Source organism: Syngnathus leptorhynchus, chromosome 11 (genome assembly GCF_054491065.1).
Source record: "Syngnathus leptorhynchus isolate UIUO chromosome 11, UIUO_Slep, whole genome shotgun sequence".
In the NCBI taxonomy this organism is placed as follows: domain Eukaryota; kingdom Metazoa; phylum Chordata; class Actinopteri; order Syngnathiformes; family Syngnathidae; genus Syngnathus; species Syngnathus leptorhynchus.
Genome location: NC_141205.1, coordinates 12442600 through 12459790, shown reverse-complemented (window position 1 = coordinate 12459790; position 17191 = coordinate 12442600). Strand labels below are relative to the sequence as shown.

At 50.7% G+C, this 17191-nt stretch overlaps 2 protein-coding genes across 3 annotated transcripts in view; both read left to right on the top strand.

Annotated features, from left to right (window-relative positions):
• ptprt (protein tyrosine phosphatase receptor type T) overlaps positions 1–3709 on the top strand; it is a 33407-nt gene extending 29698 nt beyond the window's left edge. The window contains exons 18-24 of the mRNA XM_085923887.1: positions 316–465; positions 752–925; positions 1008–1139; positions 1290–1415; positions 1478–1641; positions 2542–2677; positions 2754–3709. Of these exons, the coding sequence (XP_085780013.1) occupies positions 316–465; positions 752–925; positions 1008–1139; positions 1290–1415; positions 1478–1641; positions 2542–2677; positions 2754–2807 (936 nt within the window). The 3' untranslated portion in view covers positions 2808–3709. The remainder of the gene's footprint in view (positions 1–315; positions 466–751; positions 926–1007; positions 1140–1289; positions 1416–1477; positions 1642–2541; positions 2678–2753) is intronic.
• A 4971-nt stretch (positions 3710–8680) lies between these two features.
• rspo4 (R-spondin 4) lies at positions 8681–17190 on the top strand. 2 transcript variants are annotated; one of them, XM_085925077.1, is made up of 5 exons: positions 8681–9465; positions 11760–11948; positions 12795–12932; positions 13403–13648; positions 16142–17190. In XM_085925077.1, the coding sequence occupies exons 1-5, from the start codon at positions 9354–9356 to the stop codon at positions 16243–16245; spliced, it is 789 nt and encodes a 262-aa protein (XP_085781203.1). In that variant the 5' UTR covers positions 8681–9353; the 3' UTR covers positions 16246–17190. The 2 variants fall into 2 exon arrangements, with proteins under 2 accessions (XP_085781203.1, XP_085781204.1); XM_085925078.1 differs by having other exon boundaries at positions 8681–11148.
• Position 17191: the final 1 nt, after the last annotated feature.

Below are 17191 nucleotides of genomic sequence, written 5' to 3'. Positions count from 1 at the left end.
CCGGCCCCGGCACAAAGAGCGCACTTGATCCCGGGCACGCCTCCATTTTCAGCTGCCGGCCAACGATGACTGGAAAAAAATTCCCGGGTGCCACTTTGGATCGGAAGGGGCCAAATGAACCCAAATTGGCCCCCGCTTCAGGGTAGATGTGGCTTTGTGAGATTTTCATCGATGACGTGTGTTGGCCAAATTTCACATGACCAAGTCTGACCATTTTCACTGGGCTGCATTTTGACACGCGAGCCAATTCTGTCAAGGTTGACGTGGGCCCGACGAGTGCACGTGACGCCTGCGCGGGCCTTGTGTTTGTTCCAGGAGCAGTACGTGTTTGTTCACGACGCCATCCTGGAGGCATGCCTGTGCGGCAACACCGCCATCCCTGTGTGTGACTTTCGAGCCGTCTACTACAACATCAGCAGGCCTGACCCTCAGACCAACTCCAGCCAGATTAAAGATGAGTTCCAGGTCAGAACCACCGAGGTGAACTTCAGCCATATAGAGAGAGTAAATACATATGCAAAAAATGTCTGTCATCCTTTCACCCATGCATTTCAACTCACCACGTGGTTTTGCATAAAGTTCAGCTGTCAAGGAACGCTTGCCATGGAATAGGTTCGGTCCGTTAGCTCGATGCCTAATGGGCTCTAAGCGTGCGAGTGAGCCGGAAACTTCGGGCGAGGCGTAGAGCAGCGACACACGTGCACGCAGGCAAGACCGCGTGGCGCACTCCAGGCTTCTTCCCTTTGGGCAGACCCTCAACATAGTGACCCCGAGAGTGCGGCCAGAGGACTGCAGCGTAGGTCTGCTGCCCCGCAACCACGACAAGAACCGCAGCTCGGACGTCCTCTCGGCCGACCGCTGCCTGCCGTTTCTCATCTCAGTGGATGGCGAAAGCTCCAACTACATCAACGCGGCGCTCATGGACGTAAGTGGCGCTCGCCGTGCCGAGCGTGGCGCTGACGCTCGCTCGCTCGCTCACTGGCTACGACCCCTTCACTCCCCCGCAGAGCCACAAGCAGCCGGCGGCCTTCATCGTTACCCAGCATCCTTTGCCCAACACTACGGGCGACTTCTGGAGGCTGGTCTTTGATTACAACTGCTCCTCCGTCGTCATGCTCAATGAGTTGGACGCCGCCCAGGTAGCGTGACAATCATCACTTCCAAAGACATCAGGCACGGACATCAGGCCATCCCTACGTCTTGCCATGAATGCCGCGGCTCCTCTTGGACGATGTAAGGGGACGCGACAGGCGGCACTAATGAGTCCCCCCCCCCCCCCTTTTGGGCAGTTGTGCATGCAGTACTGGCCCGAGAAGAGCTCTTGCTGTTACGGTCCCATCCAGGTGGAGTTCATCTCGGCGGACATTGACGATGACATCATCAACCGCATCTTCCGTATTTGCAACATGGCCCGGGTACGAGTCTCTGTCATCCCCGCCCCCGATAGTTCTCGCCAACTGACGGCTTTTCTCCTCAGCCTCAAGACGGCTATCGGCTGGTGCAGCACTTCCAGTTCATTGGCTGGCCGGCCTACAGGGACACGCCCCTTTCCAAGCGCTCCGTCCTGCAACTAGTGCGGCGACTAGCCAAGTGGCAGGAGCAGTACGACGGCGGGGACGGCCGCACGGTGGTGCACTGCCTGTGAGTGGCGCAACAAACAGACGCCAGCGACCCCCACCCGGCGTCGGGATCACAAAAAAACGCCAAACGTGGTCTTTCACGATGAGCCGGCCGCACAATGACCCAATGCGCTTGGCCACACTCGTGCGGCAGCTAAGGTGCGGGTCACGTGACCTCGGCTCCTTTGCGGCCTGGTCTCTTGCTCGTTCGCTTGCACAAATTGCGCCTTTCAACAATTTCATATTCGTCAGCTATGTTGGCCACCCAGACTGTTCCGCCGTCTTTTGTTTAGTTCAACACGGTCAAATGTCACGTGATGTGTCCCTTCCTCCTCACTGCCACGGCCATTCAACTCAAAACACCACCGCTTTTCCATTGGACTTGAAAGCTTGAACGGAAAGTGCCAGATCTTTTACACACCTTTGAGAGCGCAATGAATAGCCCACGGCATATGAAATGCCCTCCGAAGCGACGGCCAGCACAGGTCGCATATGCGCCCACGCCTCAAATCAAAGGAGGACCTGCAGAGTCTCCTTATTCACTACTCACCCGCAGCGGCATCCTAATATCCTAACTAACATCTGGGCAGGCGAAAAGCAACCATATTGTGCTTGTTCAGCTTTGCCGGGCACATTTGAGTTCATATGTCAAATGCAGTGCAAAAACTCAAAGACGAGGACACGTGCACCTTTCTCGACATGTATTTTACTTCAAATTTGCCCAGCAGTCTCGTCAGTGGACACGAATTCAAAAGTTCAGCTTGTGTCTTTGATGTTGCCGTTGCGTGCATTGCCGCCCCTCTGTAAATAGCATCGCAGTCATCTTTGATTGAGACAAACGCACATAGCCACTCGAGAGACTTTGAATGAACACCTCTTTGAGGCCCCCTGGATAACTTGTTGCCTTCCCGCTCCGGCGCAGGACCGGCGGCGGCCGTTCGGGAACCTTCTGCGCCATGTGCAGCATCAACGAGATGATCCGGCAGCAGAACATCGTGGACGTTTTCCACACCGTCAAGACGCTGCGCAACAACAAGACCAACATGGTGGAGACCATGGTCAGCGAGCAGCCGATCCGTCTCCCGCTCACGTTTCTCCCCAGCCGATTCACACCCGCTTTGTCTCTCTGTGCAGGAGCAGTATAAGTTCTGCTACGAGGTGGCATTGGAAGCGCTGGGCTCCTTCTGAACACTGTAGGCAATACGAGCGGTCGCGCCCTTGTTTTCCATCCATTCAACTGCGTCCCAGCTCACGGTGAACAAGGTTGCCTATCGCTGCCCATCTGGCTGGACACGATTCTTCGGGATTGTCTAAACACCAAGTTTGCCATTTTCCTCGAGTTTTGGTCGGCAACGGTAGACCCACCGAAGGTCACGAGACGCCATGACAGCAAATTGGCCCTTTTGGCCCCACCTTGGTCAAACTTTGACCAGATATTCTCACTGCGTTTTGTTTGTAAATTTAAAAGTGTACGCCCAAAACACCTCAACGTGAAATTTGCGTCGACCCCAAAAAAGTCTCAAGTAAAGACACACATTTTGGTTTCAGGCTCACGTCCCAGGCATCTTTGCCACTTCAAACATGTGCCCCGGCCGGACAGGGCAACGATGGTAAATTGTTTTGGGTCTGGTTTTTCTGGTCCTTGTTTCACAACGAATTTTGCTTGCCAAAAATGAAGAGCACTCCCTTCTGGAAGCGTGAAAGTGGCTCATGTGTTGCGCTAGCTAAACGTTTGTTTTGTTGAGGATGTCAAGCAAGCTCTCCGCCTAGTTTTTGTGTGCAGCATGTGGCCGTGTGTTGAAAAGCATTATTTATTGTTTTTCGCTCTGCGCGGGCGGACAATCTGTCCTTTTGGGGGGTTTTCCACTTTGCTTCCGTGTGCTTTTCTTCTCCGTCTTATATGACTTGTTTCTCTTTACTTTTTTCTTTTGTGGGCTCGGCTTTTAAGCGCTTCACTAAAGACACTTGATTTCATTTCAGATTTGGTTTCTCGGAGGCTTTGTCTTGCGCCATGAGGGAGAAATCAACGATTTGTTCAGTAAAGTCATTTTGAGTTTGCTCGTTTGAAAATGTGCTAAAGCTATTAAATAATAAAGGCACAGCGCAGAGTGGTTTTGATTTGTTTTGGCCTCCTTTAAGCCGTTCTCAAAGCAAAAGACACAAACTGCAACTAGATTGAAGGCGGGTTCAGCTTTCAATTTTCAAGCCAGCCAAGCTAAAAGGGTGAGCTTTGGGCTTTGGAGTGATTGTTTGCTGAATTCTGGTTTCAGTGGTCAGCTTTCAGAGCTGTCTGGCTTGCTTGAAACCTTCACCTCAGTGCTTGTGTGTGTGTGTGTCTGTTGCTATGCAGCAAACGGCGGCATGTTGAGTTGGAAAGCGTACACGCAAGTGCGTTTTATCTCCCGAGTGCAGCTGCAGGGAGACCAGATTGAAGCTCAGGCGACAAACACTTCCTTCTCTCTCTCTCTCACACACACACACACACACACACACCATAAATACACCTTGCTGCTGAGCTGCCAAAGTTGATTAAGCAGGAAATAAATCGTCGAGCGCCGCTTTCTCTCGCCACTCACAAAAACGCGCACGCACCAGCATCTGTCATGCTCGTTAGAAGCATTAGCACAATTAGCATAAAGCTGTTGAGAGTCATTGGTTATCAATGTCAAGCTTAGCTGGACTTTTTCCTTTCCTCCCTCCCATTCCCTCCCGTCCTGTCCTCTCTTTGGCTCCATTTCGTCTCGTTCTTTTCCTTGGTATGCCTTTCCATCTCTTTCTTCCAGGTTTTCACTTGTTGTTCTTTCCCATGAGGATCCCAAATGGTCGGTGGCTGTCCTCGGGCCCAGCCGAGGACTTTTGCGCCGGCAAAGGCTTTTGTGGCCTTCGTCCCAATCAGCGAGCGGCACATACTTGGTCAGACACAGAAGGGTTAAAGGCAGCTTAGCTTCGCACTTAGCCTGCGCCCGTTGGGGTCACGGCCGCGTCCAGACGCTCCGCTTAGCGGCTACATTAGCGGCCGGGCCGGCTTAAGCGCTTAGTAAGTTAAGTGTGTCCGTAAATAAGCGCCTTTGTGCCGTTCGCCGGGAACAATGGCCGCCGCCGAAGCACACTAAACAGATGAGCCGCTCGCTCACTTCCGACGTGCTGTAAACAAAAAGCTCAGCGGGCGGATTTGGGACCAATGCCACATATCACTTTCACTGGCAATGTTAACTCTTTGTTGTTGATGCTGAGCTCATGTCACGTAGGGATTGTTTCCACCAACAAGCAGAAGCAAAGGAAGAAGAAGCCATGGCCCGCCGACCTCAAATTTGGTGTCGAAATTTCTTCAAGCACTTTTGGTTGGGTAAAGGAGCATGACTTTTCTTTGTCCAGTTGGCCTTTGAAGTTTGGAATGATGCCAAAAATACAGTACACAAACAATAAGATTCATTTGGCCTATATGAACACAAATCAAAATGGAACAAACAAAAGTGGAAACCTCATAGCCTGACCGTTGTTTGACAATGTCACAAAGTTCCAGCCCGAGCCTGAGGTGGCAACAAAGGCTTCGCTGCCGTCAAACTGGAGTTTTCAACGAATGGCCGTCGACTCCTAGAAGAAAACAGAGCGGGTCTCCCCGGGGCCTCTCCTCTACATCCAGGAAGCCTGTCGCTCGGCAAACATGAAGGTGAGCGTCTCCGAGGACTCGCCTCAACAGGCACCCAATCAGGATGAGCTTGTAGCGCCGCGGGCTGGCTGCCCCCCCGAAAGAATCCGGACTTTGATGTCTCGCACAAAACGCAGGCACTGGGACTTTCCCCTGAGACCTTGGAGTTCGCTCACGTGTGCAAGGAAGAAGCCGCCGATGTTGGCTGGAAAGGATTTTTTTCTTTTTGACTTTTATATGTTAATCATGCGCCGATTGATTTTCTGAACCTTTCGTAGGCGGATAGTAATTCGGTGGCCCTCCGCCATTTCCAAAAGTGAGCCGCGAAAGTTGCAAAATGACACTTGTCGAGAACTTTGTGGCTGGCTGTTAGGGACTCTTTGAAAAAGTGACAAACAATGTGACTTCATTTCAAGGATGTTTGCAGAGGCTCTGCTTCTTGCCAATAATCACGGAGAACAACATCAACTATGTGGTGCTACAGTAGTCTTCAGTTCTCAAGAATGGACCGAAGGAGTGTCCGCTTGTCACTTTGCTCCCCTAGCTCCTTCTGACATTTCAAGGAAAACAAAATGCTGTCATTGTTTTCACTATGCGTCTGGAGGGTCTGGTTTGCCTACAATAGCATGGCCCTTTGGATTATAGTAATGGAGCCGGCTCATGTGATTAGCTGGCTAGGGGGCTCTCCATCCGCCTTTTAACCCCCCAAACCCACGGACAAAGTTAATCCGGGGGAAAAAAAAACAATCAGACGGCAAAAACCCTCGCTAATCTCCCATTGTGGCTCGGAAGGGCTAATTGATGTGGCCGTGGTAAACAGCAGCAAAATGGCAGCAAAGAAACAGGAAAAGGCCGACACGCTGCTTAATGCGCTGCTTTGCTGTCGTCCACGCCCGAGCGGCCAACTTCAGCTGTGCTCTGCGTTTGTCCAACTTTCTGGAGGAAGGCCACTAATGGCCTAATCCCTTTTGTCGGATGCTGAGCAAAATCCCTAGCTTTGCATCTTCAAGATTCAGATTTCAGATTCAAGCACCTGGAACCTTCTTTGTCATTGCCTTTTCTCAAGTCATATTTCACAAAAGAAGTGAAAGACGGACGAGTGCCAAAACGAAGTACCGTATTGGCCCGAATATAAGACGGTGTTTTTTTTTTTGTGTATTGAAATAAGACTGAAAACGTGGGGGTCGTCTTATATTCGGGGTCTAGACATTATACCCATTCAAGTCCAGCATCAAAAGTCTACAGTTAGTACAAAAACTGCTGCAAGGCTGCTCTCACGGACAAGAAAATTTGATCACATGACCCCAATATTAGCCAATTTACACTGGCTCCCGGTCCATTTAGGACACGTTTAAAGACATATTTCTATGATATGGCCTCTAATTAACCTGTAGTGGCCGATTCGGCCGGAGTTTGTTTTTGCTCCCTCTCCCCTCACCCCTTCCCGGCTGGGGAGGTGGTTAGGTGACACCCAAGCTGACAGCGGCTATCTCGATTCTCGTGGTCCAATTCAGCATGAGGGAACTGCAGCGGATTACCCTCCTAGAGGACACTGCCAGGACAATGGAGGGCACCTCCGACAGATCTTGGCTTTGGCCTGGACATCTACTTTTTGATTTCCATGTTATGTATTGTGTGTGCCGTGCCCTCTTTGCATCCATTGCAGCCTGGTGAACCAGAGAGGGGGATCCTTCCATCTGTGGTCCCATTTTTCCCCAGGTATGTTGCCCTTTTGGAAGCCCAAGATCAGGGGATGCTTTGAGAATAATTGTCAATTGATTGTCTATGTGAAGCCCTTTGAGACTGCACATTGTGATTTAGGGCTATACAAATCAACTTGACTTGACTTCAGCAAAGCACTGCTGCCCCCTGTTGGTTATCATAGACGAGAAGAGACAAAGCAAGGCAAAAAGTATGCTGTGAAAGTATCCATCCATCCCTCCCTCCCTCCCTGCATCCATTTCAGATTTTGATTGTATTTGTAAATGACAATTACTGTACGGAAGAGGATTAGGGCCAGTGATGGAAAAAAAAAAGGGGGGATGACAGGATTCGGACTTTTTTTCCTCCAAATCCGAATTTTCACTTTAAAGTCAGAATTCTGAATACTGGTGAGGGAGGGAGGGAGAGTAGAATTGCACGGACGACTCCCAGAGTGAGTCAATGAGTCGTTAGTCGCTCAACGTCGGCGAGTGAGTGCAGCAGACACGCATGCAGTTGCTCGCTTGGTGCGTCGTCACTCACGCGCACGCGCACGCGACGCTGGCTTGATCGCTCGGATGGTCAATTCATCGCTCGGTCGTCGGGATCATAGTTTGACCTAGTTGGCCGAGCGATCGTCAAGTGTAATTAAGATATGCCGTTGCTGACAGACAGACGGACGGACGGACGGACGGACGGACGGACGGACAATGAGATAAGGAAGCGGTTTTAACACGCCACGTTATTAAAGGTCATTCACTTTTCGCAACACACAATGACGCCACCAAAAGCAACAACTCTGCTGGACGGCGGACGGCTGGTAATTGCGCAATGACGTTTTGATGCAAAAGCACAGCATGCCCCCTCGCCCCCCGCACATGTGGACGAATTTCGTCAGCAACAGCCGGCAAACACGCACACATTCAGTGCGTATGATGATAATGATGATATGTCTTTATTTCTCACACATTTCAAACATAAAAGGAAGAAAAAAGTCATTAAAATTAAATATAATGAATAACACTTTGAAGTGCCATATTTAAGTCACACAAAAAAACGAAGATGCTCAAAAAGGAGTAGGAGGAAGCAGAGATTTTTAGATTCCTAGCCCTCTCTCACATTCAACTAATAACATATAAATCAATACAACAGAATACAAGTAGACACAGTTCCAGACTTATTTTCTGTTTCCTTTTTTCTCGTCAGTTTGGCTATGTTTTCTTTTTTTCTCGTTCATGTTAAGAACCAGTTTTTATACATTTTTTCCAACAGTTTTATGTTTGCGCTATTGTTTTTGCTTGTTTTCTAGATCAGTGGTCCCCAACCTTTTTTGCGCCACAGACGTGTCAGAAATATTTTCGCGGACCGGCCTTTAAATAAATAAATACATAAATAAATAATACATTTATATCAATAAAAAATACATTGGACTTGTAGGTGTTACCCCATATCTCCACACACAGCTCAGATATGGCAATATGAATCTATAGATAATATGTAGAGATTTGGAGAGCACACAGACAGAAAAAAATGACGACAGGCAGACACAGTGGAACGAACGGCTGGGGACGAGACGTGACGTGACGTGACACCACATCCCCTTCATATTATGATATTCATTTGCACACACGCAAAGTCACATATGAAAAGCTCAAAGTTGGCTTAAAAGCATCGTTCGGCAAAACTTCAAACACATTCAAGTGAAGAAGGAACTGCCTGCCAAAGGCAAGAGGAGGAGCCGGAGGTTGGGAGGCGGCGAGCTTCAGCAGAGGGCAGCAACGCTCCACGGCCAAGCAGCACATCCATCCATCCATCCATCCATCCGCTCGACGATGCTGACGATTCCCGTTTATTGGATGGTCCCGAATCGTGTCGTGCAGACTGGACCTCCCTTACCGACCCTTTGTGATGGATGATGTGCGTGCGTGCGTGCGTGCGTGCGTGCGTGCGTGCGTGCGTGCGTGCGTGCGTGCGTGCGTGCGTGCGTGCGTGCGCGCGCCCTCTGTGTCTTCATTGAAATGAGCCAGTGCGTCTGCAAAGACACTCAGAGAAGGAAGGAAACGCTCGTGAAAGCAAACAAACAATTCAAGGCCAGCCAGCCAGCCCTGGGGAGACAGACGCATGCAGGCTGCAGCGTGGTGATGAGCGCAGCAATAGATGCAGGCCGGATTGAGCTCAGCGGCTATTTGTGTCTTTCTTGGAGGAGCGTTACATTTCTCTGAAGACAAAGGCATCTTAGGAAGATTGCGTAATCACACGGCTGCCTATGAACTCCTCTCTGTCTTTATGTCGCTGTGGCTATATGAACTCATTTGTGTAGTTAAGCTGGTTTAAATCATATCTCGTGTTTTTTGTCATCTGTCTGTAACGTCGGGTTTCTTTCGATGAACAAAACGGCTTTGAAAAGAGACCTTATGGAGGTTGGAAAAAAAAGCTTCTCCAGCCTTATGGCAGGGGGTGACGTCAGTGCCTCCCCAGTCATGAACCTCACCGTAGGTCAGCGACTTTTTCTCGCTGGTCGTACCAGTTCCCATTTCAGCCACATTTTCGGTCTACACATAGACCTGATATAGACGTCTATATCAGGTATATCTTCGTACACATTCCCACTTCAAAAAGAGGAAAAAGGAGGAACTTCTACTTTGTTACATCTGGAGGCGTTTTTCCCTGTTTGTGCTTGTCATGTGAACGAACGCTCGCCCAACTTTCAGGCTTGAGCCAGCCTTGTTTGGGTCAAAGCGCCTAGCTCGGAATAGCTCTGAATTCGTCGCGCCCATGGCAGGCAGACAGGCAGGCAGGCAGGCAGCGCTATCTGGGCCACTGCTGCTGCGCACGTGTCCGTGTGTCAGAAGCCACAAGATGCAATCATTGAACGGCAGGTTGGACACAATGATGACGGAAATGCGCTCGCTCCAGCAGGGATGCCAAGCGGGACTTGACATGCGCATGCAGCAACATCCAATAACCATATGACATTTGCAAATATTGTTCAACCCATAACATTTGGAAAAGAATGCATGCGCGCTGCTAATTGTGGACAGATATGTGTACATCTTCTCTTTAACTTGCACTTTCTTTGGCTTTCTGGATGAACCATGACGCTTGATGATACGGATAAATAGATGCGCAATTGTGTGGCGTGCAGGGTGGCGCTGGCACCAACACCAGTGTGCACCAGTGTGGCGCTGGTGCTGCTGGCTTCCGTCGCCGTGGCGTTGTGAAGAGAACTCATCTGAAATTACTTGCCCCCGAGTTCAGTTGGCTAACTTTGGAAATGACACTTGCCAAAGAGCCGAGGGAATTGCTCTTAATTCATGAATTCGTCCTGGCTTTGGCTGTGTCCCTCCCCATCCCATCCCATCCCACCCCACCCAACCTAACCCAACCCATACAACCACCAGTTTCCATTTTCAGAAAATTCTCCGAATTTGGTTATCTGAAATTTGTTTTGTACGTGTGAAATATTGCATTTGCCACTCTTATCCAAATCAGAATCATCACGAGTGTTTGTTACAACAGAGGGGGGCGTGTACTGGATTGACCAATTTGGGGCTTCAGCGGCCACTGGCTGTGGCTGAGCCTTCCCGCCCGCCGCAAAAGGTTCTGGCTCTGAGCCCAATGTCCACGAGCGAGAGGCCGAAACTTCGATTTCTGCGACATATTTCCATGTCGCAGGTGAGAGCAAGCGAGACAGAGCGAGAGAGCGAGAGAGAGAGAGAGAGAGAGAGAGAGATCGTTTTGGAAAAGAAGTCTGCACGTCCAGCAGGAGGAGAGGATGAGGAGGAGGAGGAGGAGGCTGTCATAGATCTCAGTGCAGATGTGGAAGCACTTAGGGCCCTGGAAAGGGTTAAAGAGAAAAAAGAAGAGAGGATAAAAGCGGCTTGTTTAGAGCAGCGACGTTTCCTCGACGACATCCAGAAGGAGCTCCTCTCGGTTGCTCCTCCGCTGCTCTTCTTCCTCGGCCAATCTGCTCTCCTCCAGACCTGCTCCCATCCCTCCGCTATCTTCTTGTCAGTACAGAAGCGGACGGTCCGGAGGGCCGCTTTTTTCCCGCGGATGTGGGCAGCCCAAACCTGAAGGCCGCCCAGCGCCCGCCAGGAGCCCAAATGCGTTTGCCACTCGTCGCCATCGTCATGTCTTTGCTTTGCGACGCAATCAGGAGCGTGAGCCGGCCCTACGGTAAGTGCGCCCGACTCAAGCAGAGACTCCGCCAAGCATCGGGGCCTGACCTAAACCGCGTTGACCGGCATCGAGACTTTTTCTAGCCACGGGCGCGGTTTGCTCGTAGACTTTGATGAGCAAATTTGGTTCGAGCCATGTCAAGGGCGGCCATGGTCCTCCGCTAAACGCGTAAGCCATCACACTCCAACCACATTGGACAGAGATGAGAGCGACCGGTGATTCTTTGGCATCGTCCGTTTGCAATGTTTTCAACAGCCAAATGGCAAAAGTGACCAGTGTCGTCCTCAGAGGGCACACCATTGTCTTTTGATTGAGGGAATCAAAAGAAGATGATTTGGTTGGACACACAAGTCACATGGAAGTATCACGAGAAGTGACAAAGCGGCGAGGTGATACGGCAAAGGCTTGAGCGGCCTGCTGTCGGCAGATGAGCCGGCGAGCGCCTGTCCTTGCCCGCTTGACTTGGGGACCTTTTCGTGAAGGGCGGTGGCTCCAGAATTGAACTGAAAGCGCTTCCGAGGACAAGAATGTCAGCAGTGAAAGGGGAGCCAAACCCCGGCCTTGGGTTTTGTCCAGAATGACAATTTCTTGTTGTCCTCTCTCCTCAGCTAAGCAAGATTGGTCGCGGAGTTGCACAAACTGCAAGGAGTGTTCCCGCGACAACGGCTGCGTGCGCTGCGCCGAGCGCCTCTTCCTGCTGCTGCGGCGGCATGGCATGGCCCAGCACGGAAGTTGCCTGCACGCCTGCCCCACAGGATACTTTGGCCAGAGGGGGCGCCACCTCAACCGATGCAAGAGTACGAGCGCAGCGCCGACGGCCACAATCACGCGTGACAAACACCAGGTGGTGCGCATGCCGCAAGTGCTGAAGATTGAAACGAAACTTTTTCAAATATGCACACAGCTGAGATGAGTGATGCTCCGTTCAGATTTCTCCAATTGCTTGTGCTCATTGTCCCTCATCCAGTTCCAAATGAGTCAAGGAAGGGAGCGTCTGAACATGCAACCATTTGATGGGCTTGATTTGATGTCTGATTCGATTGGCCACGGGACCACACACCCGGTGACAAGGAAAAATATTTACAAATGGCAAAAATCTCAAAGGTTGCAAATAAGCGTCTGAGATGAAACACTCAAGTACTATAAAGGAGCCACTGCAGTCGAACGGCCATTCGACAAATGGGGCAGGTTTGTCAGCAAAGCATCGGATGGGGCCCAACGGCCGGCTGCGTCCTTGTGCTGACGCCCTTTGGAAATGAGAACGTGTCAGCTTTTGCTCGCAAGGTGACGCAAATGGAGAGCTCTGCCGTTTTCCCGACTGGCCTTCTGAGAGCGTCGTCGAGTAAAACAAGTTCTCGGGCGGAGTGCACCGCACCGCACCGCACCGCACCGCCACAGAAAGGGCGGGCGCGTGCTTTCTTGAACAGCTTCCACGCTGTCGGGGGTGCACGTCATGCTTTGATACGGGTCGTTTTCAAATCAATGGCAGCCTTGTTTTTGCTCGACATGAGCGGCAAAATGGCAAAATCCCCACTGGGCTCAAAGACGCCTGTGGCGCAGCGCCAGCCAGGCCGGCCAGCCAGCCAGCCAGCCAGGCCGGCGCATTGTTTGACCTCCTACCTGGTTGTCGCTGTTGTGTGCAGAGTGCCGCTCGGCCAACTGCGAGCAGTGCTTCGGACAGGACTTTTGCACGCGGTGCAAATCGGGCTTCCACCTCTACAGCGGCCGCTGCCTGAGCGTCTGTCCCTACGGAACCTCGGCCAACAACTCCCAATGTCTCGGTAAGGATCATGGTTTTGTGTCCAAGCTGCAAAATACTAAGAAACCTGTTTTGGTTTGAACCTTTCATTGTGAATATCACATTTCCAATTCTGAGATGCAGCATGAAATTTGCGTCCATTATGGCAAGAACCACCCAAAAGAAGCGAGCAATTTCCAGCCACTTGCACCGCTTGTTTCTCTTGAGATGGCGCCTGAGGGAGTCCACCACGGGCCGCTCTCGGCTATGGGCAAGGTGACCTTTGAGAGCGGGGCCGCCCCTTTTTGGCTCTTGTTTCAACACAGCACGGCCACCCCCTCCCTGCGAGCCAGCGCTCGCTCTCTCCGTGCCTCTTCTGAGCTCGTCACCATCGCGCAGGCCATCTGTTGAGAATTGCTTTGCACACGTCACTGCTTTTGCTCTTTTATTGCACTAAGCCAGAAAAAGGCCCCATCAGTCGAATGGATGGATTTGTCTTGTTTTTCTTCTCAGATGAGTGTGCCCTGGCGTCGCTGTCCGAGTGGAGTGCGTGGAGCGCCTGCCTGCGTGATGGCGCCCCTTGCGGCTTCAGGTCGGGACGGCAGAGCCGCACGCGGGAGAGTGCCCCGCCCGAGCACGCCCCGCCCGAGCACACCCCGCCCGAGCGCGCCCCGCCCGAGCGCGCCCCGCCCCAGCGGACCGCCTGCCCGTCGCGTCACGAGACCAGAAAGTGTCGGATGACCACGATGTGCCCTGCAGGTCAGGGGGCACCAGCCCACACACACACACAAACTGCAAACCTTGTCAAGTCAATTCAGAAACCCATTTGTAAACTTCACAAGTGCAAACGTGGGGCTCAGGCGGGGGAGCACGACACATCACTTGCGGAGCGGGCCAGGCCATTTCTTGTTGTTCTCTTCTTTTTGGAGTTCTTTCTTCCCTTTTCAGGTGAAATTTCTTCTTTCTTCCTTGACTAGACTCAGTGGCTTTTTTTTCCATTCCTGTCGTTCTTTCTCCATCCTCTAAACTTTCCTTCTTGGGACTGGAACCCAGAACCTAAAAGCGCAAAGCCGATATTCCAAGCGGCCTCCCGTGGTGCCGCCCCTCTCCCCTCTGATGCTCTCTGTCATCGATTCCCTCAATGTTCCTATTTTGTGCTCTGTTTCTTCCTTCTGTCACTGTTTGCTCGCTTTCCGTGTCATTTCAAGACAACAAATGAAGGCAGCCTGCAAACTCCCAGTTAGTACAAAAAAAAAACACTCTACACAGAGTTGCCCTCTTGAAATGAAGACATCTCAGCTCCTTTCCTCGGCGTAGTTCCGAAGCGGAGGTCTTTAGCTGGTCCAACTACATCCATTTGGATTAGGAATTTTGCAAAAGTGTAAACGAAGGCCATCAAATAGATGCGTGTGCCAGGAGAGCGGTGCTAACCTCCACTCAGGCCAAACCTTTAGGACAAGGAGAGTGCCCCCTCCGCTTTATCGGCTAAGGCTGAGTGGAAAAGCTCAGCCGCATATTTTCAGCACACCCCGCCGTCTGGTACATCAAACGCTAAGGCGGCCTGCTAGAATTTCAAACAAAAGCAGATCCATCCGTAAGCCGGCGTGGAATTTGGAGGACGTATTCACCATGGGAAGAGCCACGAGACAAAAATGCTCATGTTTGAAGAGACACAAAAAGTTCCTCATCAGCAAACGCTTCTGTCAAATTTTGCAGCGGATGTGCGGTGGGCAAGCCTGAAAAGATCAATCGTTTGCCCGTTACCAAAAGGGCGCCTTGTGTATTTCTGTAGAAGCACGTTTCCATCTCCAAAATCATGAACATGATCGGCGGGCGAGCCAGGGCTGTGTCTCGTTTCCGCTCGCCGGGCTCTTGGCGCATTTGTGCCAAGGTTTGCCCTTGCAAGATCAAAAGACAACAAGGGCAATTTTACATTTTTGCCACCCAAAAAAAGCTTCACCATCAGTTGGTGGGGGAATGAAAGCAAAGTTTGGTTTGCCTTCCTTTGCTTCATTCTCTCGGCCAATGAGCAAGCTTTCAAGCTTTTTGTGTGTTTGGTTCCCCGAGCGCAACTCCGACAGAAATCAGAAATCAATTGTTGACCGCTCAGTCGACACCAACTGGAGCCGACCAATTGCACGCGTTACTTGATGGCTTCGCAGCATTTTGTGGCCAAGATGTTTTTGCGATTTCTGTGACCAATACAAATGTAGTCATTCTTTTTTCAAATGATGAAAATAGCATTCAATAATTCTGTACAAAATTAAAACAATCAATCTAATATTTGGTGAACTTATCAAATCTTTGGCATTATTCATTGTTGAAGCAGGTCGGGAAAAGTTTCGGAATGCCCTTTTCTTTCAAAACAAGACTTGACTTCAAAGCGAGAGCGCCGAAAATGTGGCGAAATACGTCGACGATGACTCACTCGGCGCTTTGGTGCGTGACAAGTGGACAAAATGACAAAGACATTGAGCATTGTGTTCCAAAGTCAGAGCAGATGTTTGCAAATGTCATATTTGGAGTCCATGCAACCATCGGAGGAAGGAAGGAGAGAAGGAAGGAAGGAAGGAAGGAAGGAAGGAAGGAAGGTTTACACAGGGGAAAAAAACCAAACAAAACTTGAGGATGACAATTCCCTCAACCAAAGTCGCAAATGATGCTGCCACCGCCTCTGCTGGCGGCCCTGACTGCGAGAAAGCTGTCTGAAATTGTATTTTTATTATTAGGGGGGGGGGGGGGGAATGGATGTTATAACTTGAGGCAAAGTGGCCTCGTTAGGAGAAACAAGAAAGCTCTTGTTCGATTCCAGAGCGGTGACGTGACAATGAACAACGTTGACGAGAGAGAGCGCGTCTCCACACGCAGGCGGAAAATCTCAACTCCAGGGAATTCTGTGCTCGTCGCTCATCGCTTGCCCTTCTTTTCTGCACGACGCTGCTGTTTGACTCTTGAGCGCCGTTTAGACATGTAACGAAATTTTCTTTCGAGTTTTCCCTTCCCTCCCTTCCATTTTTTTAACCCCCCTTCCCCCAACGCTTTCCTTCTTTCTCCTTTTTCCCCCTCACTGACATTTGCGCCTTCTGCTCTCCAACAAAACGCGGCGTGGACATTTGCGCAGCCTCAGCAAATCTTGCAAAGGCTGACACAATATCCAAAACCCCGTCGACGGGTCAACAGAATGCGTGGCAAAAAAACAAGCGGGTGGATTTGATTGAACGGCTGTTTCCAAAAGGCTTTTCTTGTCTCCAGGCACCAGAAGGCAGAGGACGCGAGGGCGAGGCAGCGAGCATCCAAAGAAACCTCTGTGGATGCTGGCCATCAGCAAGGCCAGCAACGCCAGCAACGCTTTCTGAAATACCCAGTTGGCCTGCCCACTCGAGGACAACAACAAGGCAACAATTCAAGAGTCGGCCGCGAACTGGGACGCCCTCTTGTCAATTTAGTGCACCTCGATAACACGGACGCAAGGATATCACGGCGCTATTAAAGGTCCTGAGACAGAAGGGATGGTTTCCAGTCTTTCGAGAAAAGGTCTTTCCAAAGTGGCCCCGCTTGAATGTGGACGTGTGTTTGGACAAGGGGGCGAGCTTTCAGAGGGCAGGTCAGCCAGCGGTTGCATTTAAAGGGGCGGGCCTCTAGCCACTTTGCTTGCGCAATGGCAAAATGTCAGCAGCCCAGAGCGGACACGTGTGCCTCGAATCAAAGTGCAACTTTCAAAATACAAGTTGTGTGTCTGAAGCGGGGGACGAGCCCCTCCCTCCACCAAATCAAGCACAAAAGCTATCGGGATATGCAGCAGATTCATCAGCAGAGACAACCGCAAAAAGGGCTGGGGCTTGAGACAGCAGCCCCGTGACAATTTCTGCCCCCCTCCCATTTTGAGAATGGTGAGACCTGGACATAGACTGACTCTTTGTCTGTCTTCCTGGGGCTTTGTTCAGGTAGTGTGGCAAATTTGAACAGGTTGCCTCCTGTGAGCGCCCCCCCCCCCCCCTCCATTACCCACTTAAATGAACACTTGTCAGCATTTAATTATAATGCACTGTCATTGTCATGAAAAATAATCAATGCCAATCAATATTAAGTTGCCTTGAAAATACCTGAATGATAAAAATGGATGAATGATGATCACAATGAAGTATAATGTCTCCTTTGTAATATATACTCCTTGTAGCATGTAATGCTGCCCCCAAAATGGAGGTTAATTATAGCATTGCTTTTTGGTGAAGTGATTGACTGTTCCGTCTGTACCATTGGTCTTTAAACGCACCTCGCGTCAACGGCAGAACGCGAATGAAC

Excerpts from the sequence above, each read along its gene's own strand:
- rspo4 (XM_085925077.1), top strand. The coding sequence starts at position 9,354 with ATGAACAAAACGGCTTTGAAAAGAGACCTTATGGAGGTTGGAAAAAAA. Across the intron at positions 9,466-11,759 it reads AGTCATGAACCTCACCGTAG|CTAAGCAAGATTGGTCGCGG; the intron begins GTCAGCGACTTT and ends CTCTCTCCTCAG. Across the intron at positions 13,649-16,141 it reads GACCACGATGTGCCCTGCAG|GCACCAGAAGGCAGAGGACG; the intron begins GTCAGGGGGCAC and ends TCTTGTCTCCAG.